Source organism: Mesoplodon mirus (genome assembly GCF_964341445.2).
Source record: "Mesoplodon mirus genome assembly, chromosome: 3".
Taxonomy (NCBI): Eukaryota; Metazoa; Chordata; class Mammalia; order Artiodactyla; family Ziphiidae; genus Mesoplodon; species Mesoplodon mirus.
In genome coordinates, this window is record NC_138978.1 from 163,126,928 (window position 1) to 163,152,738 (window position 25,811).

At 38.3% G+C, this 25,811-nt stretch overlaps 2 protein-coding genes and 1 long non-coding RNA gene across 6 annotated transcripts in view; 2 read left to right on the top strand and 1 right to left on the bottom strand.

Annotated features, from left to right (window-relative positions):
• Positions 1 to 864, bottom strand: part of SOAT1 (sterol O-acyltransferase 1) — a 57,230-nt gene extending 56,366 nt beyond the window's left edge. For all 4 annotated transcript variants that reach the window (XM_082612755.1, XM_082612754.1, XM_082612753.1 and 1 more), the window contains exon 1: positions 690 to 864. The gene's annotated coding sequence lies outside the window, so the exon portion shown is untranslated. The remainder of the gene's footprint in view (positions 1 to 689) is intronic.
• A 122-nt stretch (positions 865 to 986) lies between these two features.
• LOC309800833 overlaps positions 987 to 25,811 on the top strand; it is a 37,088-nt gene continuing 12,263 nt past the window's right edge. The window contains exons 1-2 of the long non-coding RNA XR_014293503.1: positions 987 to 1,290; positions 19,698 to 19,857. This is a non-coding gene — a long non-coding RNA (uncharacterized lncRNA). The remainder of the gene's footprint in view (positions 1,291 to 19,697; positions 19,858 to 25,811) is intronic.
• Positions 15,131 to 16,161, top strand: LOC309800572 (transcription elongation factor A protein-like 8). Its single transcript, XM_082614745.1, has one exon. The coding sequence runs from the start codon at positions 15,332 to 15,334 to the stop codon at positions 15,782 to 15,784; it is 453 nt and encodes a 150-aa protein (XP_082470871.1). The 5' UTR covers positions 15,131 to 15,331; the 3' UTR covers positions 15,785 to 16,161.

The window sequence follows — 25,811 nt, forward strand, 5'->3', positions numbered from 1 at the left end:
GAAAAAAAGAAGAATGCTTCGAGTTGAATTCTACTCGAATTCAAGGGACTCTGGAAAAAAATTAGTTTAAACAGATAGGACCCACTTAAATATTAAGTGACCAGTAAACTTCATACATAAACATGGAAAAGAGAGCTTATAGTTGTTTCTCGCTTACAAGTAACTTCTAAATATACACATCATTTAAACTGCATGGCTATTAACATTTAAGAATTACAGAAACTTAATCACATCCTAATACTTCAAAATAAAATGAGATGATTAAAGGTTTTGGTACCCAGATTTCGATGTCTTGAAGTACCACCGATCTCTTCACTTTTTTGCCCTAAAATCAGTCAGAAGCTGACACCCTGAGTGCGTTTTTGGTTTCGCTTTTTAAGGAATAAAATGTTTTTAATTCATAACTTTCTTTACTACTGGCTTGAGAGATGTCACAGGACTTGGGGGGACACCAAACAAACCTCCAAGGTTTAAAAGGCTGCCAACCATACCGGCGCCCGAAGGTAACTTTCCCGCCCGCCCCATCCCCCAAACTGCCCAGGACTCGCGGAGCCTCCCCCTCCCCTCAGCCCAGGACAAGGCCAGGCCCCCGGGCCGGAGTTGCAGCCACTTCTCTCCCCTTCTTCTCCGGCAGAGGCGGGTGGACCCTGGCAGGAAGTGAGGAGGGGACTGGGGAGCATGGGCATTACCTGGGACCGGAGCCTGGCAGCGGGGACCTCAGAAAGGAGGGCAAAGCCGAGAAACCGTCACAGCACGGCTGGCAGGAAGGTCGGCTCCTGGCCGCTCGCTCCCCGGCTACCCCAGGCCACCAACGCCACCAGCCCAACAGCAAACGAAATTAACGCGCCCGACTCCCCAGCCCCTCCGCCCCCAGCCTCGCAGCCCGCTACGCAGCGTCATGCGCACGGCCAGCGCCGGCTGAGGCTTTCATTGGCGCTCCCGCCCGCCGTCAGGCTCCGCCCACCGCCGCGCGAGCAGACCTTGATTTCCGTGACAGTAGCTTGCTTTCCATTTGTACCCCAGCGATCCAATGTTCTGCAGAAATGGGACCGAGGCAACCTGCTGCCTGTCCGAAAAGGAGCTCTGCATGGTAGCGCAGGACTGACGAGTCTGGTGCCTCTTCCAGAGACTCGCAGAATCCGCCTATAGAACTGTGGATTATTGCAGTTTGAACTGACCCCCTAGGACAACTAGAAGCGCTAGCCAGAAGCGTTTGTCATGGGATGCTTTAATGCTTTGAAAATTGTCCTTAACTGTGTCCTTCAGCGAACTAGATAAAGAGACAGTAAGGTAAGTGAAATACCGGGGCAATGAAGTAATTGAAAAGGGGGCTTCACAATTAAAGAGAAAATAATGATGCAGAAAGATTAGGACATTAGATACAATTAGGTTGTATCTGTTTAGATCGCTTAGATTTTATGAAGGCCAATACGTAGGTAAACTTAGAGTAAAGGTAGGTGAAAAGGGAATGATGTGGGCAACAGGGGCTGAAGGACCACACTCTCAGCCTGCAAACCAGTACGAGCTAACCTAGCCTGTCTAGTCAATCCAACCCTACACTATCAGGTTGAGATGGCCACCCATGACCCGGTCAGGCTGCCGTGAACAAATGGATCAAGGTTACCTAAACTGACTACTCTCGGTGGACCTTTTAACAAGGAGATTTGTATAAGTTCCCCTGGCCGCCCAGAGCACCCAGCATTGTTCACCCCGAAGCAGAACCTGGCTTCAGCGTTCAGTCAATTCAGGACTGGCAGTCATTGGCAGGCGCACCCAGTTTACCTCTTCTACAGTTGTGATTGCTAATTCTGCCACCTGGATGACAATAGGATCTGATACATCACCTCTCCCCTCCTACCAGTTTAAGAGCAGTAGGAACACAGGGACTCCTTTTTTTTTTTTTTTTGCCGTACGCGGGCCTCTCACTGTTGTAGCCTCTCCCGTTGCGGAGCACAGGCTCCGGACGCGCAGGCTCAGCGGCCATAGCTCACGGGCCCAGCCGCTCCGCGGCGGCATAAGGGATCTTCCTGGACCAGGGCACGAACCCGTGTCCCCTGCATCGGCAGGCGGACTCTCAACCACTGCGCCACCAGGGAAGCCCAGGACTCCTTTCTTTAAGACTGCTCACCACTATATACACACACTAAAAAGACTCGTTTTTTCCCCTTGTTTCATTTATTCATTCAAAAAATATTGTGTTTTGTTCTTGGTGCTAGGGATACAGGAATGAATATAACAGAAGCCCAGCACTTAGATGCTTATGTTTCTAGTGGAAAAGATAAATTTTTTAAAAAAGTAAATAAAATAATAGCAGGTAGTGATGTGTTAAGAAGAAAACAAAACAGAGTGGTCAAGAAAGGACTTTTTGAGGAGATGATCTGAACTAAGCCTTAAATGAGGAGAAGGAGCCAGCTATGCCATTTATGGGGAAGAAGAGCATTCTAGACCGAGGACATGGGTGCGGAAGTGCTGATGCTGAACGTTGGCTTGTTTGAGGAACAGAAGGCCAGGAGGCCTGAAACACCTTGTGTGGAGGGTATGAGACTGAGGTTGGCAAATTAAGCAGAAGGCTAATCCTGTTGTTTGGATTTTTTGTTTGTTAAGTTATGTCTTGTCTTGTTTTTTAAGTCAACCTATTTTGTAGAGAATGACTTGCAGGGGTTTAGAAATGTAACAGGGAGAAGCCAGAGAATGATAGAGAGCTATTGGACAAGTCCATGCGATATATGATGGTGACCAGGATTAGGGTGGTTGCTATAGAAACAGAAGTTGAAGGATCTCAGGATATTTTCCTGAGGTGCAGGTGTGAAGAAAGGTGGTAAACAAGGTGACTCCCAGGTGGTTTTCTTAAGCAAGGAGGAGGATGCCATTTAGTTCAAGGGGAAAGATCATTTAATATGACTGGAGGGACCCTGAATGCCTCTGCCCAAACTCCAAGCCTCTCCCACCACTGACCTGAAAATCTCACATCATTCACTCCTTGGGATCAAGGCTTGGTTAAATATGAATGTTGGCTTTATCACATTCCAAAAACCACATGTACAGAACTTGTATTAGTTGCTAGGAATCTAAAGATGAATAAAAACAGCTGTCTATTGGGGAGATTGATAATAAGTTAGCCATTTCAAGACAAGTAGGACAAGTATTATAATAAGAAGGGATAATAAAAGTGCCTACCTTGGTGGCGGGGGTCGGGGGGTGGGGAAAGGAAGCTGGGACGAAGGCATGGACATATATACACTACCAAATGTAAAATAGATAGCTAGTGGGAAGCAGCCACATAGCACAGGGAGATCAGCTCGGTGCTTTGTGACCACCTAGAGGGGTGGGAGGGAGACGCAAGAGGGAGGGGCTATGGGGATATATGTGTACATATGGCTGATTCACTTTGTTATACAGCAGAAACTAACACACCATTGTAAAGCAATTATACTCCAGTAAAGACATAAAAAAATTAAAATTAAAATTAAAAAAAGAATTTTTTTAAGTGCCTACCTTACAGGGTCACTGTAAGGATGAAATGAGTCAGTGCCTACAGAGCTCCAAGTACAGACACTGGCATATAGAGGTACTCAATAAATATCAACAGTTATTTTACACTTTTCTACACTGAGGTTTATCATTATTTTTGATGTTGTTATCTTCTGGATTCAGTAGGAGGAGATGGAATGATTATCACAGCCTGCTACTCTAAGAGAGGGAAGGTTGAATGGAGGAAGTCTACCTGACTCTAGCTTTCTGAACCAGTAGGAAGTTTAATTGGCAGGCAATGGAGGAGGGACATTCTAAGCAAAAGAAAAACAAGGTCAAAGGCTAAAAAGACAAAGGGGAGCCAGAACTAGAGTGAGAACTATGCAAGAGACTTAAAAGTAGTTGAGTATTGTTGAACTGTAGGTTACTTACCGAGAAGTGGCAAGAGATAAACTTGGTGTCAGGGCTTAAGAAATGGGAAAAGAATTTGAAAAAGAATAGATACATGTATAGGGATAACTGAATCACCCTGTTGTACACCTGAAACCAATACAACATTGTTAATCAACTATACTCCAATATAAAATAAAAACTTGAAAAAAAAAGAAATGTGTAGACCATGCTGAGACATTCTGACTCAGGCTCCCATAGACAGTGGGGAGCCAGTAAAGGATGTTAAGTAGGGAAGAGTCATGATGTAGGAGACTGTACTGTACTAGAGGAAATGAAACTGAAGGTGGAAAGACCAGTTAGAAGGGCATTACAGTACTATGGATGAGAGATGATAAGTGCCTAAACTAGGGCAGTAGCAAGTGGGGTGGGTATATTTGAGAGAGATTTAAACAGACAATTAACAGAATTAGAGAGTGTTTGGATGTGGTGGTTCAGGATGTATCCAGGATTTTCAGCACAGCAGGCTGGGTGGCTGGAGTTAATGCTGACTGAAGTAAGAAAATGCTTCCTGGAGAAGGACGAAGAATAAGCTTTACTTGGGTTAATATTTAAGCTGCACTAGTCCATCTCCAACTGAGACCTAAAGAAACTGAACAAGAAGCAATCAAGATTTGTTTAATTGTACAATAAAAATAGCTCTAACTTTTTTTGCTGGTTGTGTCAATAATGCATACTTACTGCAGAAAATAAAATCAAGTACAGAAAAGCACAAAGATAAAAGCCATCTAAAGTCCTACCACCCAGGGATGCAGCTAAACTTTGATGTGGGGAAGGAAGAGTACAGTGACCTGAGCCTGAGGACTGAGCCATATCACAAGGAGACACTGGGGTCTACAGGGAGCCAGAACGGGAAACTGAACAGGAACCAAATCGGGTTTTAAAATACAAACATCTCAGTTCTTTTTTTTTTTTTTTTAAGAAAGGTTGGTGTTTTTTTTTAATTTAATTAATTAATTAATTAATTTAATTTAATTTAATTTAATTTAATTGGGTCTTTGTTGCTGCCTGCTGGCTTTCTCTAGTTGTGGCGAGTGGGGACTACACTTCATTGTGTGCGCAAGCATTGCAGTGGCTTCTCTTGTTGCGGAGCACCAGCTTTAGGCATGTGGGCTTCAGTAGTTGTGGCTTGCAGGCTCTAGAGCGCAGGCTCAGTAGTTGTAGCACACGGGCTTAGTTGCTCTGTGGCACGTGGGATCTTCCCGGACCAGAGATCGAACCATTGGCAGGTGAACTCTTAACCACTGTTCAGCCAGGGAAGTCCAACATCTCAGTTCTTCAAAGGGTCACATCTCCCTTAATGATACCAAACAAGCAACAAATCTTTATCCCATTTCAAATATGTGTAATTTCTCCATTGGCACTCAGGCGTAGTGAAAACATAGACTCATCCGGAGTTAAGGTTTTGTGACAAAGTTAGTACGAGGCAAGAGTGTAAATCAGGACAACCTTGATTGGTATGTCCCTGAAAACTCTTGGAGAGTTGGACTCCTCTCTTTTTTATGTATTCTGGAAGTATCCAGCAAAATATGTAAGAACCACCTGAAAAATATATTGAATGAGTTAATGAAGCCAACTAAAATATGAGATTGTGGGCAGATCCCAAACTAATGAGAGGTCAGACACAACTTCATTCCTTCTCTTAGTGATTCAGTCATCTTGCATGCTGTCATCACTTATTTTTCTACAAACAGATTTCTTTATATACAAGGAAGAGTGCCACCTATCCCTGTTAAGTAGACTGCAGCTTGACTCGATAGACTGCCTCTAGCTCTAAATAGCAAAGTATTACATTTTAGGCACTGCCACAGATGTAATAATAGTTCAGGTAATATACACACGTAAGAAAACACCCTCAAGATTTCCTGAATCACCAGATGATTTTTTTTATCTTACTGGAGCTAAGTTGGTATAAATCTAAAGAAGATTCTGGTCAGTTAAGACGATATGGTAAGACCTAGAGAAACCACTAAGAAAATAACTCCAAAAAATATAGGGGAAAAAATCATTAAAGAAATTTAAATGTTACACTAAGGAATATTCAATTAAAGAAAAAAAGAGTAAAGTAGGAAGAGATGAACAAAAAAGACATGAGACACGGAAAACAAAAATTATAATGGCAGACATAAATTCAACTATATCGATAATAATAACATTGTGTGAATGAATTGAACAAATACATTAATAAACAAAATCCATCTATATGCTACCTATAGGAGCAGTTTAGATGCAAAGATACACAGAGGTTGAAATTAAAAGGATGGAAAAACATGTATCATTCAAAAAGCAATCATAAGAAAGCTGGAGTAGCTATATTAATATCAGATAAAATAGACTTTACAGTAAAAATATTTAAGTGGTGCAACCACTTTGCAAAACAGCCTAGCAGTTCAGCATATAAATGCCATATGACCCAGCAATTCCACTCCTAGGTATATATCCAAGAGAAATATTTGTCCACACAAAAACTTGTGCAAAGTATTCATAGCAGCATTATTCATAATAACCAAAAAGTGGAAACAAACTAAATGCTTATCAACTAATGAATGAATAAATAAAACATAGTATATCCATATAATTGAATATGATTCATCCATAAACAGAAATGAAGTACTGACGTATGTTTCAACGTGGATAAAACTTGAAAATATTATGCTAAGGGGAAATAAGACTGTCACAGAAGACCACGTATTATATGATTCCATCCATATGGAATATCCAGGATAAGTAAATCTGTAGAGACAGAAAGAACATTGGTAGTTACCCAGAGCTGGAAGAATTGAGTGGAAATTGGGAGTGACTGCTAAGAGATACAGTTTCTTTTGGGGGTGATGGAAGTGTTGCAAGATTGATTGCAGTGATGGTTGCGCAACTCTGTGACTACACTAAAAACTATTGAATTGTACACTTTAAATGGGTGAATTTTATGGTATGTGAATTATATCTAAATAAAGTAATTTTTAAATACAGAAAAAACTAATATAGAGGTCCGAATGGTGGTTACCTTTTGCCAAGTTATCAGTTGAGAGAAGGCATGAGGGAGCCTGCGACTGTGTTAGAAATATTGTCTTGATCTGGGTGGTGATTACATGGGTGTTCACAAATGTAAAAGTTCTTCTAACTATATGCTTAAGGTCTGTGTACTTCACTACATGTAATACATTAGACAAAAAGAAAAACATTTTTAAATGCCAGTTTTATTTAAATAATATGACTTAAAATATTGATATTCATTAATTTTATTTTTCCATTTAATTTTAATATTTTATAAATGAAATAACTTTTTTTTTTTTTTTCTTTTTGCGGTATGCGGGCCTCTCACTGTTGTGGCCTCTCCCGTTGCGGAGCACAGGCTCCGGACGCGCCGGCCCAGCGGCCGTGGCTCACGGGCCCAGCCGCTCCGTGGCATATGGGATCCTCCCAGACCGGGGCACGAACCCGTATCCCCTGCATCGGCAGGCGGACTCTCAACCACTGCGCCACCAGGGAGGCCCAATAACTTTTAAAACATATATTAAAATAATTTTAATTTTACATTTTACATGTACTTTCCTAATGAAAATACATTCAACACATTCAATTTTTGTACACTTTAAATTCTACTACATTTTGTATACTAATATTTTGAACCATTACTGTAGATAGTGCACAAAAAATGAAAATCTTAATGATAATAACATAATTAATGATTTTGTTGATGATGGCAATATAAAAGTTATGAAATAAATGCATGATAATATATGAATTACATATGTTTTAATTTTATTCCCCATCCAAATATCATTGGATCATCAGCCCAAAATCTAGACACATGCAATAATATTTAAATTGTAATATTTGACATTTTACTTCTCTTTCAGTCATACAAAAGTTATAGCTTTAGATATATTTTCCCAGTTGATTGTTATAAAGGTTCATTTGTTGATATAAGAAGATATATTTTATTTGATTTTATTTGATAGTCCTGTGTGAATTTGATTTATAACTTTTAAAGACTTAAACATAACGCACGTGGACCTCAATTTATTCTTTGGTTCTCAATCCCACAAATGTTATTGGTGGGCCTACAAATAGCATGTGTGACCTGCCTTATTTACAGTTATCTATATACTTTTTAACCACCTACTTCAACTTCCTGTATACACACACAAACACAAACATACACACATACACACACACAAAATTCTCTGTTGTTCCTGAAGAACAGAGATGGTCTTACCCATTCTTGATTCCCCTGTGTAGTGTGTAACACAGTAAGTGTAGGAAACAATAAATAGATTTTGAATTTAACTGAATCATATATGTAGGAAGTGGGAGGTACACCTCAAGAGATTTCTTGAGAAATCATGGATTTAAGAAATCCAAAAATAGACAGGAGTGATAGGTGTGAAGAGTCAAGACTTTTGCCTTCAAGACATCTAAAACATATGCAATAGAGAGCAAGTTTACTCAGTTTGCTTCACTAATGTACATCCTTTGGCACAATGAACAATCTATGGAGGTGAGAGGTTCATTGACTCGGAGTCGGGCTGGGCAACGTGTGGTAATGAGACATGTCTTTCGGTATATTGTTTTAGAAGAAGACGTAGGAGCACATTAAACTTCATACTCAGGGATGAAAAGCCACTCTCTGGAACTATATAAGATCCTCTATGCAATACTCTAACAGTCCACCTTTAATTTCCACTGGAATCTAACTGCAGAAATTACCAGTAAAAGTTCAAGAAATAACTGTGGTGGTTTTAGCAATATAGTAAATAGCCATCTGTTAGAAATTTGACTAAGATTCCCTAATAGGTTGTCAGGGCTGAATGAATTTTAAATAACAAAAATAATGTCAAGCAACAATTAATTTCACCAAACTGCTATCAGCTGGAAACAATCGCTCTTATTGGCTGAGTTTGTACAGTTGCAGAGTCAGTATGAAACAATGGATCCAAGTCTTCAAATTTTAGGTCATAAGGCAGACTTGCACAAATGTTAGAGGATTGTTTCCCTTCTGTAGGAACACAGCATGTAGATCAATTCATCCTGGTTCTGGACAAGAACAAGTTGGCTTTTTACCTTCTCTATTTTACCAAGTAAATTTTGTGACTTGAAAGGTTTGGCAGGAGCCAAAGCATGAAGTCAGAAGATACAGGATGTGTTCAGGAAATAATGAGTAATCAAGTTGGCCAGGAGACTCAGAGCTTCTCAAAACTTTTCTGCCAGAATATCTCCTTACAGAGAAAGAATAAACTCAAATGTCCCATTCATCAAGAAATTTAAGCGTTTGTCCCCATATCCCCACTCAATGTCTTTGAAATCTCATGTTTTATCTTTAAAATGAACGCAAACTTTGCATACCAGTCTAACATATCAATGGTGCTATGTAAAGATAATGTTTCAAATGTCTATTATCAGAGGAGAAAACAAGTTTCCTATTTCTAAACTTGGCTGATATACTTTCTTGGGAAAGGAGGTTCATTATACATGTGGCAAAGCCCTTTATATAAATACATATTTTTTGAATTTTGTGAGAATTGTCACGAATATATACATATATTTTAAATATTATTATTAAACTGTTCTGTTTTCAAACCTAATTCAAATTCAAAACCTAATAAACAGTTTATTATTAAACTGAACAGTAAGTAACTACCACTCAGCTTAAGAAATAAAACAGCCCAGAACCTTAAAGCTCCCAGTATACCCCTCCCAGACTATTCTCCTTCGGCTTGTTTTCCCTCCAGGAAACCACTATCCTGAATTTTATGTTACTCATTCCTTTGCTTTTCTCTATAATTTACTAGTTTACCACAAATGTAGATATTCCTAAACAATATAGCATAAAGTAGCATAAATAGCTTTACTTATTTGTGACCTTGATATAAATGATATATATATTCTACAGTTTGCCTTTTCAGTTCCACATTGTTTTTGTGATTCTTTCATATCAATATGTGTGGTTAGAGTTCATTCACTTTCACTTATGAAGAGTATTGCTATATATTTATTCATTCCAGTGTTGCTGGACATGTTGTTTTCAGTTTTTTGTAATTACAAAGCATTGTGTCTCCAGATGCATATGGGAAGGAATTTCTGTAAGGTAAATATCCAGGAGTGAATTAAATTTTAGTAAATAGTGCCTATGGCACATAATATTTTCTAAAGATAGCAACAAAAATATCTTCCATCCAAATGCTCTTTTTACAATGTGACTTTGACATATCTCCCATCAAGACGTGGAGTCTATGTCCCCTTTCTTTGATAGTGGGTGAGCTTTTGTAACTTTCAATCAATAGAGAATGGCGGAAGTTACTCTGTGTGACTTTCAAAGCTAGTTCATAAAGGGGCATACACCTTCTATTTTGTTAGCTCAAATACTTGCTCCTAAAAGACTTTAGCTTCCTTATAAGGACTCTGACCAACCAGAGGCCGGAGGCCACCATGCTATGAGCTCAATCTAGCTGCCCAAGTGGAGAGGTCCCAAGGAGGGACGCTGAGACAACATGAAGAATGATTCCAGCCAGTTCCTAGTGGCCCCAACTCCCAGATGACACACTGGAACTGAATGAATGATTCCAGAGCTGCCCAGCCAAGCCCCTTCCAAGTTGCTGACCCATAGAAACTGTGGAATGTTATTTTAAGTCACTAAATTTGGGGTGGCTTGTATGCAGCAGTAAAACACCAGAAAAATACCAAATTATCTTCCAAAATGGTTGTACCAACTTTCGCTGGTAGTGAATGAGAGTACCTGTTGTTCTACATCTTCATCACCCTTTATATTTTGCCTGTACTTTACACATGATATGAAATATGATTATAGTTTTAGATTGAATTTCTCTGATTACCAGGGACTTTGAGCATTTTCATATATTTAGTGGCCATTTGTGTTTTTTCTTTTATAACATCAAGGCTTTTGCTTGTATTTCCATTAGATTTTCTCTGTAGAATTTAAAAATATTATGAGTACTAATACTTAGTTATATATATTACAAGTCTCTTCTAGGTTGTTTATTGCATTTTCTAATCTTTTTATAGTGTATTTGGATGGACAGAAAGTAGCAATATTTTCTTTTATGGTTTCACCTTTTCCTGTCTTAAATTCTTTCACCATGGGATCACAAAGAAGGTTTTCTGTAATTTATCTTAGAAGTTTTACAAGTTTTGTTTTTCATATTTAAGTCTTTAATCATCCACTTGGAATTTATTTTTGTTTGATATGAGGAAAAAACTTTAAATAGGTCCAACTGAGCATCTTTTCTCAACTGAAAACTCTATTGTATGTCAAGTTCCCAAAGCATGGTCTGTTTCTGTGCTTTCTTGTCAGTTCCATCGACTTATTAATCTTTTTGTCAATACCACATTGTTTCAATAATTACAACTGAATGTTAAGATTTTTTTCAATCTAGTAGGGCATGACCCTCTTGCCTGATTTTTCTTATTCAAGAATAGGCTATATCTCGCTATTTATTTAGTCTTCCTTAATGTCTTTCAATAAGCTCTTGTAAATTTCTCCACTAAGATCTTGTACGTTTTTTCCAGATTATTTAATAGTTTTTGTTGCTACAATAAGGCTATCATTTAAAAATAAATGTTCTTTTTTGCTGCTGGTATAATCTTATATCTAGAAGTTTTACTAACTGCTCTCATTAACTGTTCATAGATTCTTTGTCAGTTTTTCATGTAGGAATCATATCATCACCAAAGAGTTACAGAGTCATGTCTTCCTTTCAAATTCTTTCCTTGTCTTGCCTTATTACACTGGCTAAGGCCTGTAATACAATGGTGAGTAGAGTGGGGAAAGTGGGCATTTCTGTCTTTTTCCTGGTTTGAAAGAGAATGCTTTTAATGTTTTGCCATTAAACATGATGATTAGGGTAAGTATTTTGAAACTAGCCTTTATTAGATTTAGAAGTCTGATTGTATTACTAAATTACAAAAAGCATATATTTTTATACATCCAGATAATAATTACATGGCTACTGTTATGTAGTACCTTGCCTCCAAGATGGCCCCAAATGATTCTCACCTCCTGGTACTCAGAGCCTTATGTAATTCCTCTCATATTGTACCAGAGTAGATCTGTGTACTCAACAGAACATGGCAGAAGTGATAAAATATCATTAGATTAGGTTATAAAAGATATTATGGCATAAGATTACAAAGGATCATAAGAGACTATGAACAATTATAAGCCAATAAAACGGACAGTCTAGAAGAAATGGACAAATCCACAGAAATGTACAATCTCCCAAGACTTAACCAGGAAGAAATAGAAAATATGAACAGATCAATCACAAGTACTGACATTGAAACTGTGATTTTAAAACTCCCAACAAACAGAAGTCCAGGACCAGATGGCTCACAGGCGAATTCTATCAAACATTTAGAGAAGAGTTAACACTTGTCCTTCTCAAACTATTCCAAAAAATTGCAGAGGAAGGAACACTTCCAAACTCATTCTACAAGGCCACCCTGATAGCAAAACCAGACAAAGATATCACACATACGCACACACAAAAATTACAGGCCAATATCACTGATGAACATAGATGCAAAAATCCTCAACAAAATATTAGCAAACTGAATCCAACAATACGTTAAAGGGATCATACACCAGGATCAAGGGGGAGATGCAAGGATGGTTCAGTATCCACAAATCAATCAATGTGATACATCATATTAACAAATTGAAGAATGAAAACCATATGATCATCTCAATAGATGCAGAAAAAGCTTTTGACAAAATTCAACATCAGTTTATGATAAAAACTCTCATCAAAGTGGTTATAGAGGGAACATACCTCAACATAATAAAGACTATGTATGATAAGCCCACAGTTAACATACTCAGTGGTGAAAAGGTAAAAACATTTCCCCTAAGATCATCCTTGTTCCACAGGACAAGGTTGCCCACTCTTGCCACTTTTATTCAATACAGTATTGGAAGTCCTAACCACGGTAATCATACAAAAAAAAAAAAAAAGAAAAGGAATAAAAATTGAAAAAGAGGAATAAAAATGTTATTGTTTGAAATGATATGATACTACACTTAGAAAATCCTAATGACCCCACCAAAATACTACTAGAGCTCTTTAATGAATTTGGTGAAGTTGTAGGACACAAAATTAATATGCAGAAATCTGTTGCTTTTCTATACACTAAGAACTAACTAATGGAAATTGAGAAAACAATCCCATTTACCATAGTATCAAAAAGAATAAAATACCTAGGAATAAACCTGCCCAAGGAGGCAAAAGACCTGTATTCAGAAAACTATAAGACACTGATGAAAGAAATAGAAGATGACACAAGCAGAAAGAAAGATACACTGGGTTCACAGACTGGAAGATTTAATATTGTTAAAATGATCGTACTACCCAAGGCAGTCTACAGATTCAATGCAATCTCTATCAAAATACCAAAGGAATTTTTTAAATTTTATTTATTTATTTATTTATTTATTTATTTATGGCTGCGTTGGGTCTTCATTGCTGTGCATGGGCTTTCTCTAGTTGCGTTGAGCAGGGGTTACTCTTTGTTGTGGTGCATGGGCTTCTCAATGCGGTGGCTTCTCTTGTTGCGGAGCACAGGCTCTATGCTTGTGGGCTTCAGTAGTTGTGGCATGTGGGCTCAGTAGTTGTGGGGCATGGGCTCAAGAGTGCAGGCTCAGTAGTTGTGGCACACAGGCTTAGTTGCTCCACGGTATGTGGGATCTTCCCGGACCAGGGATAGAACCCATGTCCCCTGCATTGGTAGGCAGATTCTTAACCACTGTGCCAAAGACATTTTTAACAGAACTAAACAAATAATTTTAAAGTTCGTATGGAAACACAAAAGACCCCAAATAGCAAAAACAATCTTGAGAAAGAAGAACGGAGATGGAGGAATCACGTTCCCTGACTTGAAATTATACTACAAAACTACAGTAATCAAAACAGTATGGCAGGGGTGGGGTGTGGTGGTGGCAGGATGAATTGGGAGATTGGGATTGACATATATACACTAATATGTATAAAATAGATAACTAATAAGAACTTGCTATATAAAAAGTAAATAAATAAAGTAAAGTTCAAATAGAAACAGTATGGCAGGACTTCCCTGGTGGCGCGGAGGTTAAGAATCCGCCTGCCAATGCAGGGGACACAGGTTCGACCCCTGGTCCAGGAATATCTCTCATGCTGCAGAGCAACTAAGCCCATGTGCCACAACTACAGAGCCTGTGCTCTAGGGCCTGCGTGCCTCAACTACTGAGCCCACGTGCTGCAACTACTGAAGATCACGTGCCTAGAGCCCTTGCTCCACAACAAGAGAAGCCACCACAACATGAAGCCCATGCACTGCAATGAAGAGTAGGCCCCACTCGCTGCAACTAGAGAAAGCCCGCACACGGCAACGAAGAAGCAACACAGCCAAACCCCCCCCCCCAAAGCCATTATGGCACTGGCACAAAAACAGACACATAAATCAGTGGAACAGAAGAGAGAGCCAGAAATAAATTCACACACTATGGTCAATTAATCTATGACAAAAGAGGCAAGAATATACAATGGGGAAAAGACATCTAATCTCTCCAATAAGTGGTTCTGGGAAAACTGGACAGCTACATGTAAATGAATGAAATTAGAACATTTTCTCATACCATATACAAAAATAAACTCAAAATGGATTAAAGACCTAAATGCAAGACCTGAACCCATAAAACTCCTAGAAGAGAACATAGGCAGAATATTCTTTGACATAAATTGTAGCCATATTTTTTGGATCTGCCTCCTAAGGCAAAGGAAACAAAAGCAAAAATAAACAAACAGAACCTAATTAAGCTTAAAAGCTTTTGCACAGCAAAGGAAACCATTGACAAAATTAAAAAAGGATCTGCTGAATGGGAGAAAATATTTGCAAATTATATGACCAATAAGGGGTTAATATATATATATATATATGTATACATATATACACACACATAGACACACAGACACACACAGCTCATACAACTCAATATCAAAAAATGAACAACCTGATTAAAAAATGGCCAGAAGACTTAAATAGACATTTTTCAAAGAAGACATACAGATGGCCAACAGGCACATGAAAAGATGCCCAACATCACTAATCATCAGAAAAATACAAATCAAAACCACAATGAGATATCATTTCATACCTGTCAGAATGGCTATCATCAAAAAGACCACAGGCAGCTCCCTATTGCTGGAGGAGGAAAGTGTCCCGGATCCTTTCAGGACTCTTGGTCTTTTGGAAGTGACCCAAATCGAGTGAGGGAAGAGGGAGGAAAATCCCCTGGATCCCTGCAGGGTTAATTTATTCAAAAAGGAAATAAGAGGGCCTCCCTGGTGGCGCAGTGGTTGAGAGTCCGCCTGCCGATGCAGGGGATACGGGTTCGTGCCCCGGTCTGGGAGGATCCCATATGCCGCGGAGCGGCTGGGCCCGTGAGCCATGGCCGCTGGGCCTGCGCATCCAGAGCCTGTGCTCCGCAACGGGAGAGGCCACAACAGTGAGAGGCCCGCATACCGCAAAAAAAAAAAAAAAAAAAAAAGGAAATAAGAGAAAAATACTCAACATGCAAAAGTCTTGTGAAGAAAATGAAGGAAAAGCACAGAACATGCCAAAGGCTGAGGAAGACCGCCCTACGGAAGCTGTACCACAGGAGGCAGAAAGAAATCCTCAGTCTTCTGAAGAAGGTGTAAGCCAGGAAGCAGAAGGAAACCTTAGAGGAGGGCTGACTCAGCCTGGTCAGGGATATAAAGAGGACACTCCGGTTAGGCATTTGGACGCAGAAGAAATGCTAAGAGGTGTAGATGAGTTGGGAAGGCTTAGGGAAGAGATAAGAGTAAGAAACATGTTTGTGATGATGCATTGAAAACAAAGACATTCACGCAGCCATCCTCATCCTGTGTGCTTTAGGCCTTGAATTCTTTTTTTTTTTTTTGTCTGATATTAAAATCTGGCCCCTGCTTTCTTTCTGTTAGCATTTTCTGATGTATCTTTGATTTTTGTTTTATGTTTAATCATCTGGTGGAGTTTTGTTTTAGGTAGTATCCTTATTACCAGCATCTGGGTTTTGTATTTTGACACATTCTCCAGGTCTGTTTTTCAACTGGGAAGTTTCACACATATGCATGAAAATATGTTCATTCCATATTGTAAAGTAAAACATAACAGGTTACAAAGTAGCATATTTAGTATCAGCTCACATATGTAGGAGAAAATCTCAAACTGTGTGTGTGTGCGTGTGCATGTGTATACATACATACCTATATCAAAATTTTAACTGTGCTTATTTCTGTGTGGTGTGAATTTTTTTCTTTTTGCTCATATGTATTTTTTAATGAACACGTCACACATACAAAAAGAATGAAAGTTTTTTTTTATAATTAAGAGTCAATCAAATAATTTGCAACCAGCTTATAAGGGCAATGAGGGCACCTAAATTCTTGATGAAAGAACTATTAAAAAAAATGTAAACCTCAAATTACCTCTGGATCTCTTAGCCAGGGGAATAAAACTGGCAGTTATCACAGAAAAAAAAAAAAAAAAGGACTACAAATGACAAATGTTGGTGAGGATGGGAAGAAAAGGGAACACTTGTACACTGCTGGTGGGAATGTAAGTTGGTGCATCCACTAGGGAAAATAATATGGAGGTTCCTCAAAAAACTAAGAATAGAACTACTTTATGATCCAGTAATTCCACTACTGGGTATATATCAAAAGAAAATGAAAACATTAACTTGAAAAGATACATGTACCCCAATGTCATAGCAGCATTATTTGCAATAGCCAAATTATGGGAGCAGCCTAAGTGTCCATCAACAGAAAATGGAAAAAGAAGATGTGATATATATGCTCAATGGAATACTATTCAACCATAAAAAAGAATGAAAATTTGCCATTTGCAATGATACGACTGGACTTGGAGGGTATTTGCTTAATAAAATAAGTCAGAGGGATAAAGATAAATACTGTATCTTAATCTAAGAAACAAATGAATGAATATAACAAAAATAAGCAGACACAGATATAGAGAACAAACTAGTGGTTACCAGTGGGGAGAGGGAACGGTGTAGAGATAAGATACGGGTAGTGAATTAAGAGGTACAGACTACTATGTATAAAATAAATAAGCTACAAGGATATATTATACAACACAATGAATATAGCCAATATTTTGTAATAACGATAGGTAGAATATAATTATAAAATTGTGAATCACTCTGTTGTACACCTGAGGTTAATAATATTGTAAATCAACTGTTCCTCAATAAAAAAAACCCAGAAAAACATATTATGGTATAAGTTTAGACATATAGATCAATGGAATAGAAGTGAGAGTCCAGAAAAAAAAAAACAACCTACATTTATGGTAAATTGGTTTTGAGAAGGGTGGCAAGTCACTTAAATGGGGAAAGAATAGTCTTTTTCAACAAATGATGCTGAGTCAACTGGACAACCAGATGGAAAAGAATGAAGTTAAACATCTATCTCAGATCATGTACAAAAAAGAAAAAAACCCTCAAAATAGAGCTGAAACTATAAAACTCTTAGAAAAAAAACATAGGCCTAAATCTCTGTGACTTTAGGCAATGACTTCTAAGGTATGACACCCAAAGCACAAGCAGCGGTAGAAAAAATAGACAAATTATACTTTATCAAAAGTACTTGTATTCAAAATATATAAAGAACTCTTAATTCAACAATAAAAAGATAAAAACCCCAATTTTAAAGTGGGCTAAGAATTTGAATAGACATTTCTCCAAAGACCTAATGGCCAATAGCACATGAAAAGATGCTCAGTGTCATCAGTCATTATGGAAATGCTAATCAAAACCACAATGAGAGGGACTTCCCTGGTGGCGCAGTGATAAAGAATCTGCCTGACAATTCAAGGGACATGAGTTCAAGTCCTGGTCCAGGAAGTATTCCACATGCCACAGAGCAACTAAGCCTGCACGCAGCAACTACTGAGCAAGTGCTCTAGAGCCCATGAGTCACAATTACTGAGCCTGTGTGCCACAACTGCTGAAGCCCGCACGCCTAGAGCCTGTGCTCTGCAGCAAGAGAAGTGACCTCAATGAGAAGCCCACGCACTGCAATGAAGAGTAGCCCCTGCTCACCACAACTAGAGAAAGCCCGCTGCAGCAACGAAGACCCAACGCAGCCAAAAATAAATAAAATTAATTAATTAAAAAGAAACAAAAAACCACAGTGAGATACTATTTCATACCCACTAGGGTAGCTATAATAAAAAAGACAAATAGTAACAAGTGTTGGCCAGGATGGAGAGAAATTAGAACCCTCCTATATTGTTGGTAGGGAGGTAAAATGGTGTAGCCCCCTTGGAAAACAGTTTGGCAGTTTCTCAAAAAGTTAAACAGAGAGTTACCATACGCATGCTCATATTCCTTGGGGTGTCTCTGAGACCTAGGTTTAAAGTGCATTTTCCCAGAGAGTATTTGAATTTTCTCTGCAAGGTACTTCTGCCAGGTGGAGAAGTAGCAATCCAAGCCCACTTTAAACTACATTTTTAGTTGGAATCTTTTGTTTGTTTTTTGCATAGTTTAGAAATTTCGCCAAAGTCATGTTTTTCCTCCAACAAAACTTAAGTTGAGACAGACAAGAGTCACTGATAAATCCTTCTGTATAGTATTTTTTTCCTTGTTTATAAGCTGAAGTAAAGTACTGTATCTCCTTGGGGTTCTCAGATCCATATAGGGATTTCCATCCAATCTTCCACCATAAGGGGACAAGTCTTTAGTTTTCTCTCCTGCTCACTGCACCTGTTAGAACTCAAGCTTTAGGCCATCCATGTAGACAGATGCCTCCAGAGCAAACACCAACATTTGATTATATATATATATGTATATATATACATTTTTAGGTGTTCTATACCAGGAGAGTTTCTCTAGACACCTAATCCTCCATAATGCCCGAAATGAAAAATCTGACAAAGCATATTTGTGCAGAAGTTCACATTCCCCATCCACCCCCATCTCTAAGAAAAAGTCTTTAAGTAAACACTAGTCTCTGGGAAATTGTACCATGTTCATTCTGTGACTTTTTACCCTCTGGACATTCTCACATCAACCATGGTTTCAGGAACACAGTGGAGGAGGGAAAGATTAGATTGAAAAGTTAAGTTGCAGTCACATTAAAACAGTCTTAAATGCAAAGATAGGAATATTTGGATTTCCAAATGATCACTTTTTGATTCAATAGGTTGAAATTCCATGACAGACATACTTCCAACTGACAATGTATGTATTTTTTGCAAATAGGTTCTTTCATTCAAACTATTGATGGAAGAAATTTTTACATACTAAGGTATGGGGAAATCATTCTAGCTTATACACAAATTAACTTGAATTTTATGCTAACTAAAACAGCCTGTTTGTGGCCTATCAAACATACATTGTACATCTGCTTTAATTATTAAAGAAAAGGGTGCATTGACCATAATAAGTAAAGAATACGCATGTTAAAAATAAAGATTAAATGCCTCCCTTCCTGGGACACTGATACTGGTATTCTTTCAATGATAAAGACTCCCTTCCTAGGTGCCAAGGCCACACTGACTCACTGTGTACATGGTGATCTTGTTTTTTTAAACTTTGAAAGAATGTATCCCTTGTTTGATGTTCTTTGTTCTTATAAGATATAATACTGCTGAAAACCATGCTTCTCTGGAACAATTCCTCAGAGTTATCTGAGAGGCTGTCTCCTTGGCTATAGTCCTCAGTTTGGCTCAAATAAAACTCTTTTCTATTCTTATTACAGATTGTTTATTGATTATTTCCATCAACATTGCTTGGCATAGTTGGCAGGATATCAGAAAAACCCATCTGAGGTTACCTGGAGTCTATACTGGACCAGCGCCTTGGTACTAAGCACAGCCCCTTGAGCCCCCCTGGCTTCACAGAACCCTTCGGGTGCTTTGGTGAGTTTTTCCTGATATCTAGATCTCCTTGTATTAAGTGACAGTCTATGACTTTTATTTGAGCTGTTATCTTAAGACTTGGAGTCTTAAAGGGGTACTGTTACATTTCCCAGGTGAAGAGGACCTAGGGAAAGATTCTAGGCAGAGGGTCTAGGAGTATAAACTTTAAAAATTGTGAATCACTATACTGTATACCCGTAATATATAATGTTGTATATCAACTATACTTCAATTTTTTAAAAAGAATGATTATATTTTATGGTCTGTCTACCTAAAAATAGTTTCTCCAATTTTTGGTAACTTGAAACTTTAGAGTTTTGCTAAGTTAAATTGAATGATGAGAATTCATTGAATATCCAGTTCATTTTTCATTAAGATAAAATACTGAAACATTAATTGCTAAGCAAGTCTAAGTTTACCTACTTTTCTTACTAAAGAAAAACTAAAGATGTTTGGATTTATTAGACCTATGTCTTATACCACATTGAGGGAAGAATGTTATAAGAAAATGTACGTTTCTAGAGGTTATAAAATATGTTCACAGATTTACCAATCAAGAAGTGCTGATATGACAGTTTACAATAGCCTGCTTCTCAAGAGATTAAGGTGTTTTAAGGGTTAAAAATTATAACATAGGTGTAATTAAAGCTACTAGAAGTAATAAGGGAAGCATTTCAGTATACAAGGAAAATAAGATGTGTGTTTTCAGTAAAAGGAGATAAGAATGGAAATGCATTTTGTTAAGGGAAAAGAAAGTGATTTTGTCCTGAAGCACCTCAAAGAGAGATATTAAACTAATTAGGCTTATTTTGTATATTAAATTACATGGGAAGCATTGTCAAATAAAAGGTAACATTAAGCCTTCTTTATGTTGTGTTTATATATAAGTATTTGAGAAATAATATGAAATTCATAGAAATCTTATATGTCCTAACATAAAATGTTATTTGTCATCAAAATTTAGGCTCACATGAAAGGGACTGAACCTGAGTATTAGGGAAATACCCTAGTTGACTTTCATACAAAGACAACAACAACAGGGACTTCCCTGGTGGTCCAGGGGTTAAGATTCCACGCTCCCAATGCAGGGGCCCTCGGTCAGGGAACTAGATCCTACGTGCCGCAACGAAGTTCCCACAGGCAACCATGAAGATACTGCATGCCACAGCTAGGACCTGGTGCAGCCAAATAAATAAATAAATATTTTTAAAAAAAGAAACAACAAAGACAACACCAACAGAATCTGTAAAGATCATGGCACGTGTAGATAACGTCCATTCTGTTTTTGCAAAAATTTACCCCTCATTGTCAGACTTTTGCCATCCTGATGTCCTGGTAACATGGCCAGAGTTGGCTGCTAGATCAGAGAAATTAAGATGGGTAAACAATAGCTGTGAATTAAACAGTCAGGACTATGGGAAACCCAAAACAGCTTGGCTCTTCTTGGCTCCCTGGCCAACCCCATCTTTTTGTTTGAAGGTTAAAGCCTCCCCTTGCTGCAAGCTGATGCCCTCACAATGAAAAAGAAACTTAGAAAATGTGTTTTCCACTTGGGGTATAGTTCTACAGTCTCCAGTGATCAAGGCACCCACTTACTGGGCAAATCAACAAAAACCTCACAAACTTCTTGAAATTATCACTGTCAATACTATCACCCTCAATCATCAGGCAATGTGGACAGAACTAATGGAAAAAACTGGACTCAAGTAGAACAAAAATTAATTACATGGCTTTGAATGAACTGATAAATATGATTATAATTTTACAGCTTTTTGTCTGAAATATTACTAGCTTTTAATCTTTGTTGTCCAGATGCAAGGGAAATTTTCGCCTTAAGCTAATTATGACTTACAGCAATTTAGTAAATTATACCCTTGTTAAGAGAATTGTAGCATTTATCTTTTCTCTCTACCTGATCCCTCCAGAATTTGGAAACTCTTAGGTTCCCAGCAGGGGCTTTCCAGGAAGGAAGGAAGGCCACTTCCTGGCAGGTGCAGGAACCTCAAGATATTTTGGACCTCAAGAAGAGAGATATCCACCTAAATCTGTAGCTATTGCAGATGGAATCTGATGGCAAGTCCTTGGCATGGCTCTCCTGGCCTTGAGAGGTCTTCTAAAAGTTCAGTTTGAGATTCCTTATGAAAAGTTCCAGCAAAGCAAAATTTAAAAGATCCTATACGATCAATTATACTTATGTAAATAATCAGGCCAAATTTATTGAAACCAGACTTATTTAGCAAACAAACTGGTTTTAATTTAACTATATTTGATAGAAATAGGATGATTTTAAAGATAAAAAATTATGTTTCAACAATATACCTTTATGGATATTAAGTTTTAGTGTTACTGTCTTTGAGGTTTGGTATTTTCTGCCTTCTACTCCCTAGGTGGCTTCTTGTTACTCTGTTACATTATAATAAAATTTAATTGAATTATTAAAAGGATATTCTAAGCTTGTTTCTGAAGCTGATCACAGTAATCTATCTTGGGATGAAGATCAGATGCCCCATGACCCACAACCAGGGGATTATACATGCTGGAGAAAGACATCAATTAAAGGACTCTCTCTCCAACCTAGATGAAAGTGCCCTTATCAGGTATAGTAGCATATGCACAATAAAACTGAAGGGCGTTGACTCTTGAATTTATATTTTCCACTTAAGAAGGGCCTCTGCACTGGACTGGTCTATGGAAAGAACTGCTGACCTCCAACAACACTCACACCAGGATAAGAAAAAGATGACAACAGTAGTAAACAGCTTACCCAAGAACCCAGACCAGTACTGTGAGACCCATTCATTCTATTATTTCAATTGAAAGCTTACCAAATGTTTGTCACCCTATCAAAATCTAAAGTTATTGTTTTACTTCTAGCTATACTTTTGACCCCATATTCAGGATGGCAAAAAAAAATTCTTAGTAAATTTATCACAAAGTATACTTCTGGGGCAATGTAACCAATTGTTGGATCTATCACCAAATTCCTCAGTCAACATAAGACCAATATAGGCCCCTCTTAATACCTATCACTGACTTTCAGATGTACTTAATATTGCCATCCCTCTAGACCAACCCTCCTCTGGCCTAACCTTTCACATTCAAATTCTTTAACATACTAGATGGACACATTAGTATGTGTCCATCTAGTATCCTCAGATACTATCCTCAGTCCTCAGAGACTGAGTACAATTTACCCCAGGATCCCTTCACTCTGTCTCTTACTCTATTGAAAAATGTCTTAAAGAGAAAAATGCAAATAAAGTATGCCAGCAACTCCCATATGTTAAATACCATGCAAATGACTTTTGGAAAGCCTACAAGAGAAATGACCCATAGTTTAATATTGTGTTGACAAAACTTCCAGTTAATAAGGCTATCAATGAGAGCACTCTGGGAGGGATCACTTGTGCTCCCCCAGGTTTTGTCTTCATATGTGGTACTGGAACTGATCCACTTTCCCAAGGATGGGCATATAAACGTCTTAATAGCTGGTAAATAGAAGATTTATATTTATAAGGACATTATGTTACCCCATTTTCTGTACATAAGGAAACAGATGAACTTCCTTCCTTTCTTCATTACAGAGTCAAAAGATTCATGTTAGCAAGAAACCAAGATACCTGGTGGCAAAATCTTTTGGGAATCTTGGTTCCTAATGCAAGAGTATAAGTAAACAAAGAGATGATCAGAAATCTATCAGCCACTATTGGTCAAATAGCCAAAAGACTGTAAAAAGCATTTTAGCACAATAGATGCCCCTAAATTCCTTAGCCCAAGTAATATTAGATAACAGGGTTGCCTTAGATTTTCTTTCTTTTTTTAAAAAAAATAATTAATTTATTTTTGGCCGTGTTGGGTCTTCGTCGTTGCGTGTGGGCTTTTTCTAGCTGTGGCGAGTGGGGGCTACTCCTCGTAGCCGTGCATGGACTTCTCATTGTTGTGGCTTCTCTTGTTGTGGAGCACAGGCTCTAAGTGTGCAGGCTTCAGTAGTTGTGGTGCGTGGGCTCAGTAGTTGTGGCACATAGACTTAGTTGCTCTGCAGCCTGTGGGATCTTCCTGGACCAGGGCTTGAATCCGTGTCCCCTGCATTGGCAGGTGGATTCTTAACCACTGCGCCACCAGGGAAGCCCCTGCCTTAGATTTTCTACGGGCTAAACAAGGAGGTATTTGTGCTATTACTCATACTACTTGTTACACATATCAGTACCTCTGGAGAAGTTGACACACCCAGAAAAAATTTCCCCAAAAGCAAAATGGTTACAAGATGTAAGAAAAACGAACCCTTTAAATGATCTGTTCGGTAGACTCCCCTCAGGAATAGACAATTTTTTTCTGTTTTGCTTTACAGACGATTATCATTGTCATAGTATGTATTATTATTCTTTTCCTAGCTATCATGACATGTATCACTGCTTGCTTTAAGCCTACTGCTAAAAGCATGTGTACAATGTTTGTGTGACAATTCAATGCAATTGCTAAAGTGTACACTCTCTAAAATATTTTCCCATTCGCATACCTGTGTGCTTGTTCACTATATCTGATTAATTTACCCTCAGTGTGGATAACTAGGCAAATCTCTATACACACATAAACAACAACAAAAAAGAGGCCTAGCCCTGAGGGACATGATGGACCCAGGGCAAGCAGCAATCACTCTGGCATCAAGGGACAAATATTTTGATCATCAATGCTTTCTGTTGAAAGACTTACAATCTAAAGGGGGAAGTAATGAAAGAAATTTTCACATACTGAGGTATGGGGAAGTCATTCTGGCTTAAATGTGAGTTAACTTGAATTTTGTACTAACTAAAACAGCCTGGTTTTAGATTACCAAACATACATTATACATCTGCTTTATTTATTTATTTATTTTATTGAAGTGTAATTGATTTACAATGTTATGTTAATATATCTGCTTAAATTATTAAAGAAAAGTATGCACTGGCCAGAAGTAAAGAATGTCCATGTTAAAAATAAAGATTAAGGAATTCCCTGGTGGTCCAGTGGTTAGTACTCCACGCTCTCACTGCTAAGGGCCTGGGTTCAATCCCTGACCGGGAAACTAAGATCCCACAAGACAAGCGGCGTGGCCATAAAATAAAATAAAATAAGATTAAATGGCTCCCCTCCTGGAATGCCAGTGCTGGTATTCCTTCAATGCTAAGACTCCCTCCCCAGACACCAAGGTGATACCAACTCATTGTGAACAGGGTGATCTCTTTTTTTTGAAACGTTGCAGGAATGTATCCCTGACTTGTTTGATGTTCTTTGTTCCAACAATATATAATACCATGCTGAAAACCGTGCTTCTCCAAAGCAGTTCCTCACAGTTATCTGAGAAGCTGTCTCTGGGGCTATAGTCTTCAATTTGGCTCAAATAAAACTCTTTTCTATTCCTATTATAGATTGTTTATTGATTATTTCCATCAACACAGCTAACTGGCTCATGTGTGCCTGACACTGGTTTCACACTGTATGAAGTAAAAGAAATCATTAAAGACAAGTTCTGTTTCCTTATAAGGAAACGTTTATCTGGGAAACATTTCTTGTATGCAAATAATTACCACATAAAGCAAAAGAAGTGCTAAATTAATGGTGAGAGTTCAGACAGCTAAAGAGGTTCAAAGTAGGGAGTAGTACTTCCAACGTGGACTGGGGGGAGGGTGACCAATGATCCTGGTTTGCTGAGGACTGAAGGGCTTCCTGGGACACAGAACCTTCAGAGAGAAATGCAAGATAGTCCTGGGCAAATAGGCCAGCTGGTTACCTTAATAAAGGCAGTGTTGTAGGCGGAGTCAGAGAAGGCCTTGTGGAGGACAAGAGATGGAAATTGAAAAGAACCCTGTAGAATTAGTTGGATTGGATTGGCTACCTTCATTAATACCTTTGACATATATACAAACTAACCCCCTTCACCACTCTTACCAATAGCAGTCCTAACAATTGCGTAGTGA

Bases quoted from the DNA above. Each gene is read 5' to 3' on its own strand.
- LOC309800572 (XM_082614745.1), top strand. From the start codon at position 15,332: ATGCCGCGGAGCGGCTGGGCCCGTGAGCCATGGCCGCTGGGCCTGCGC.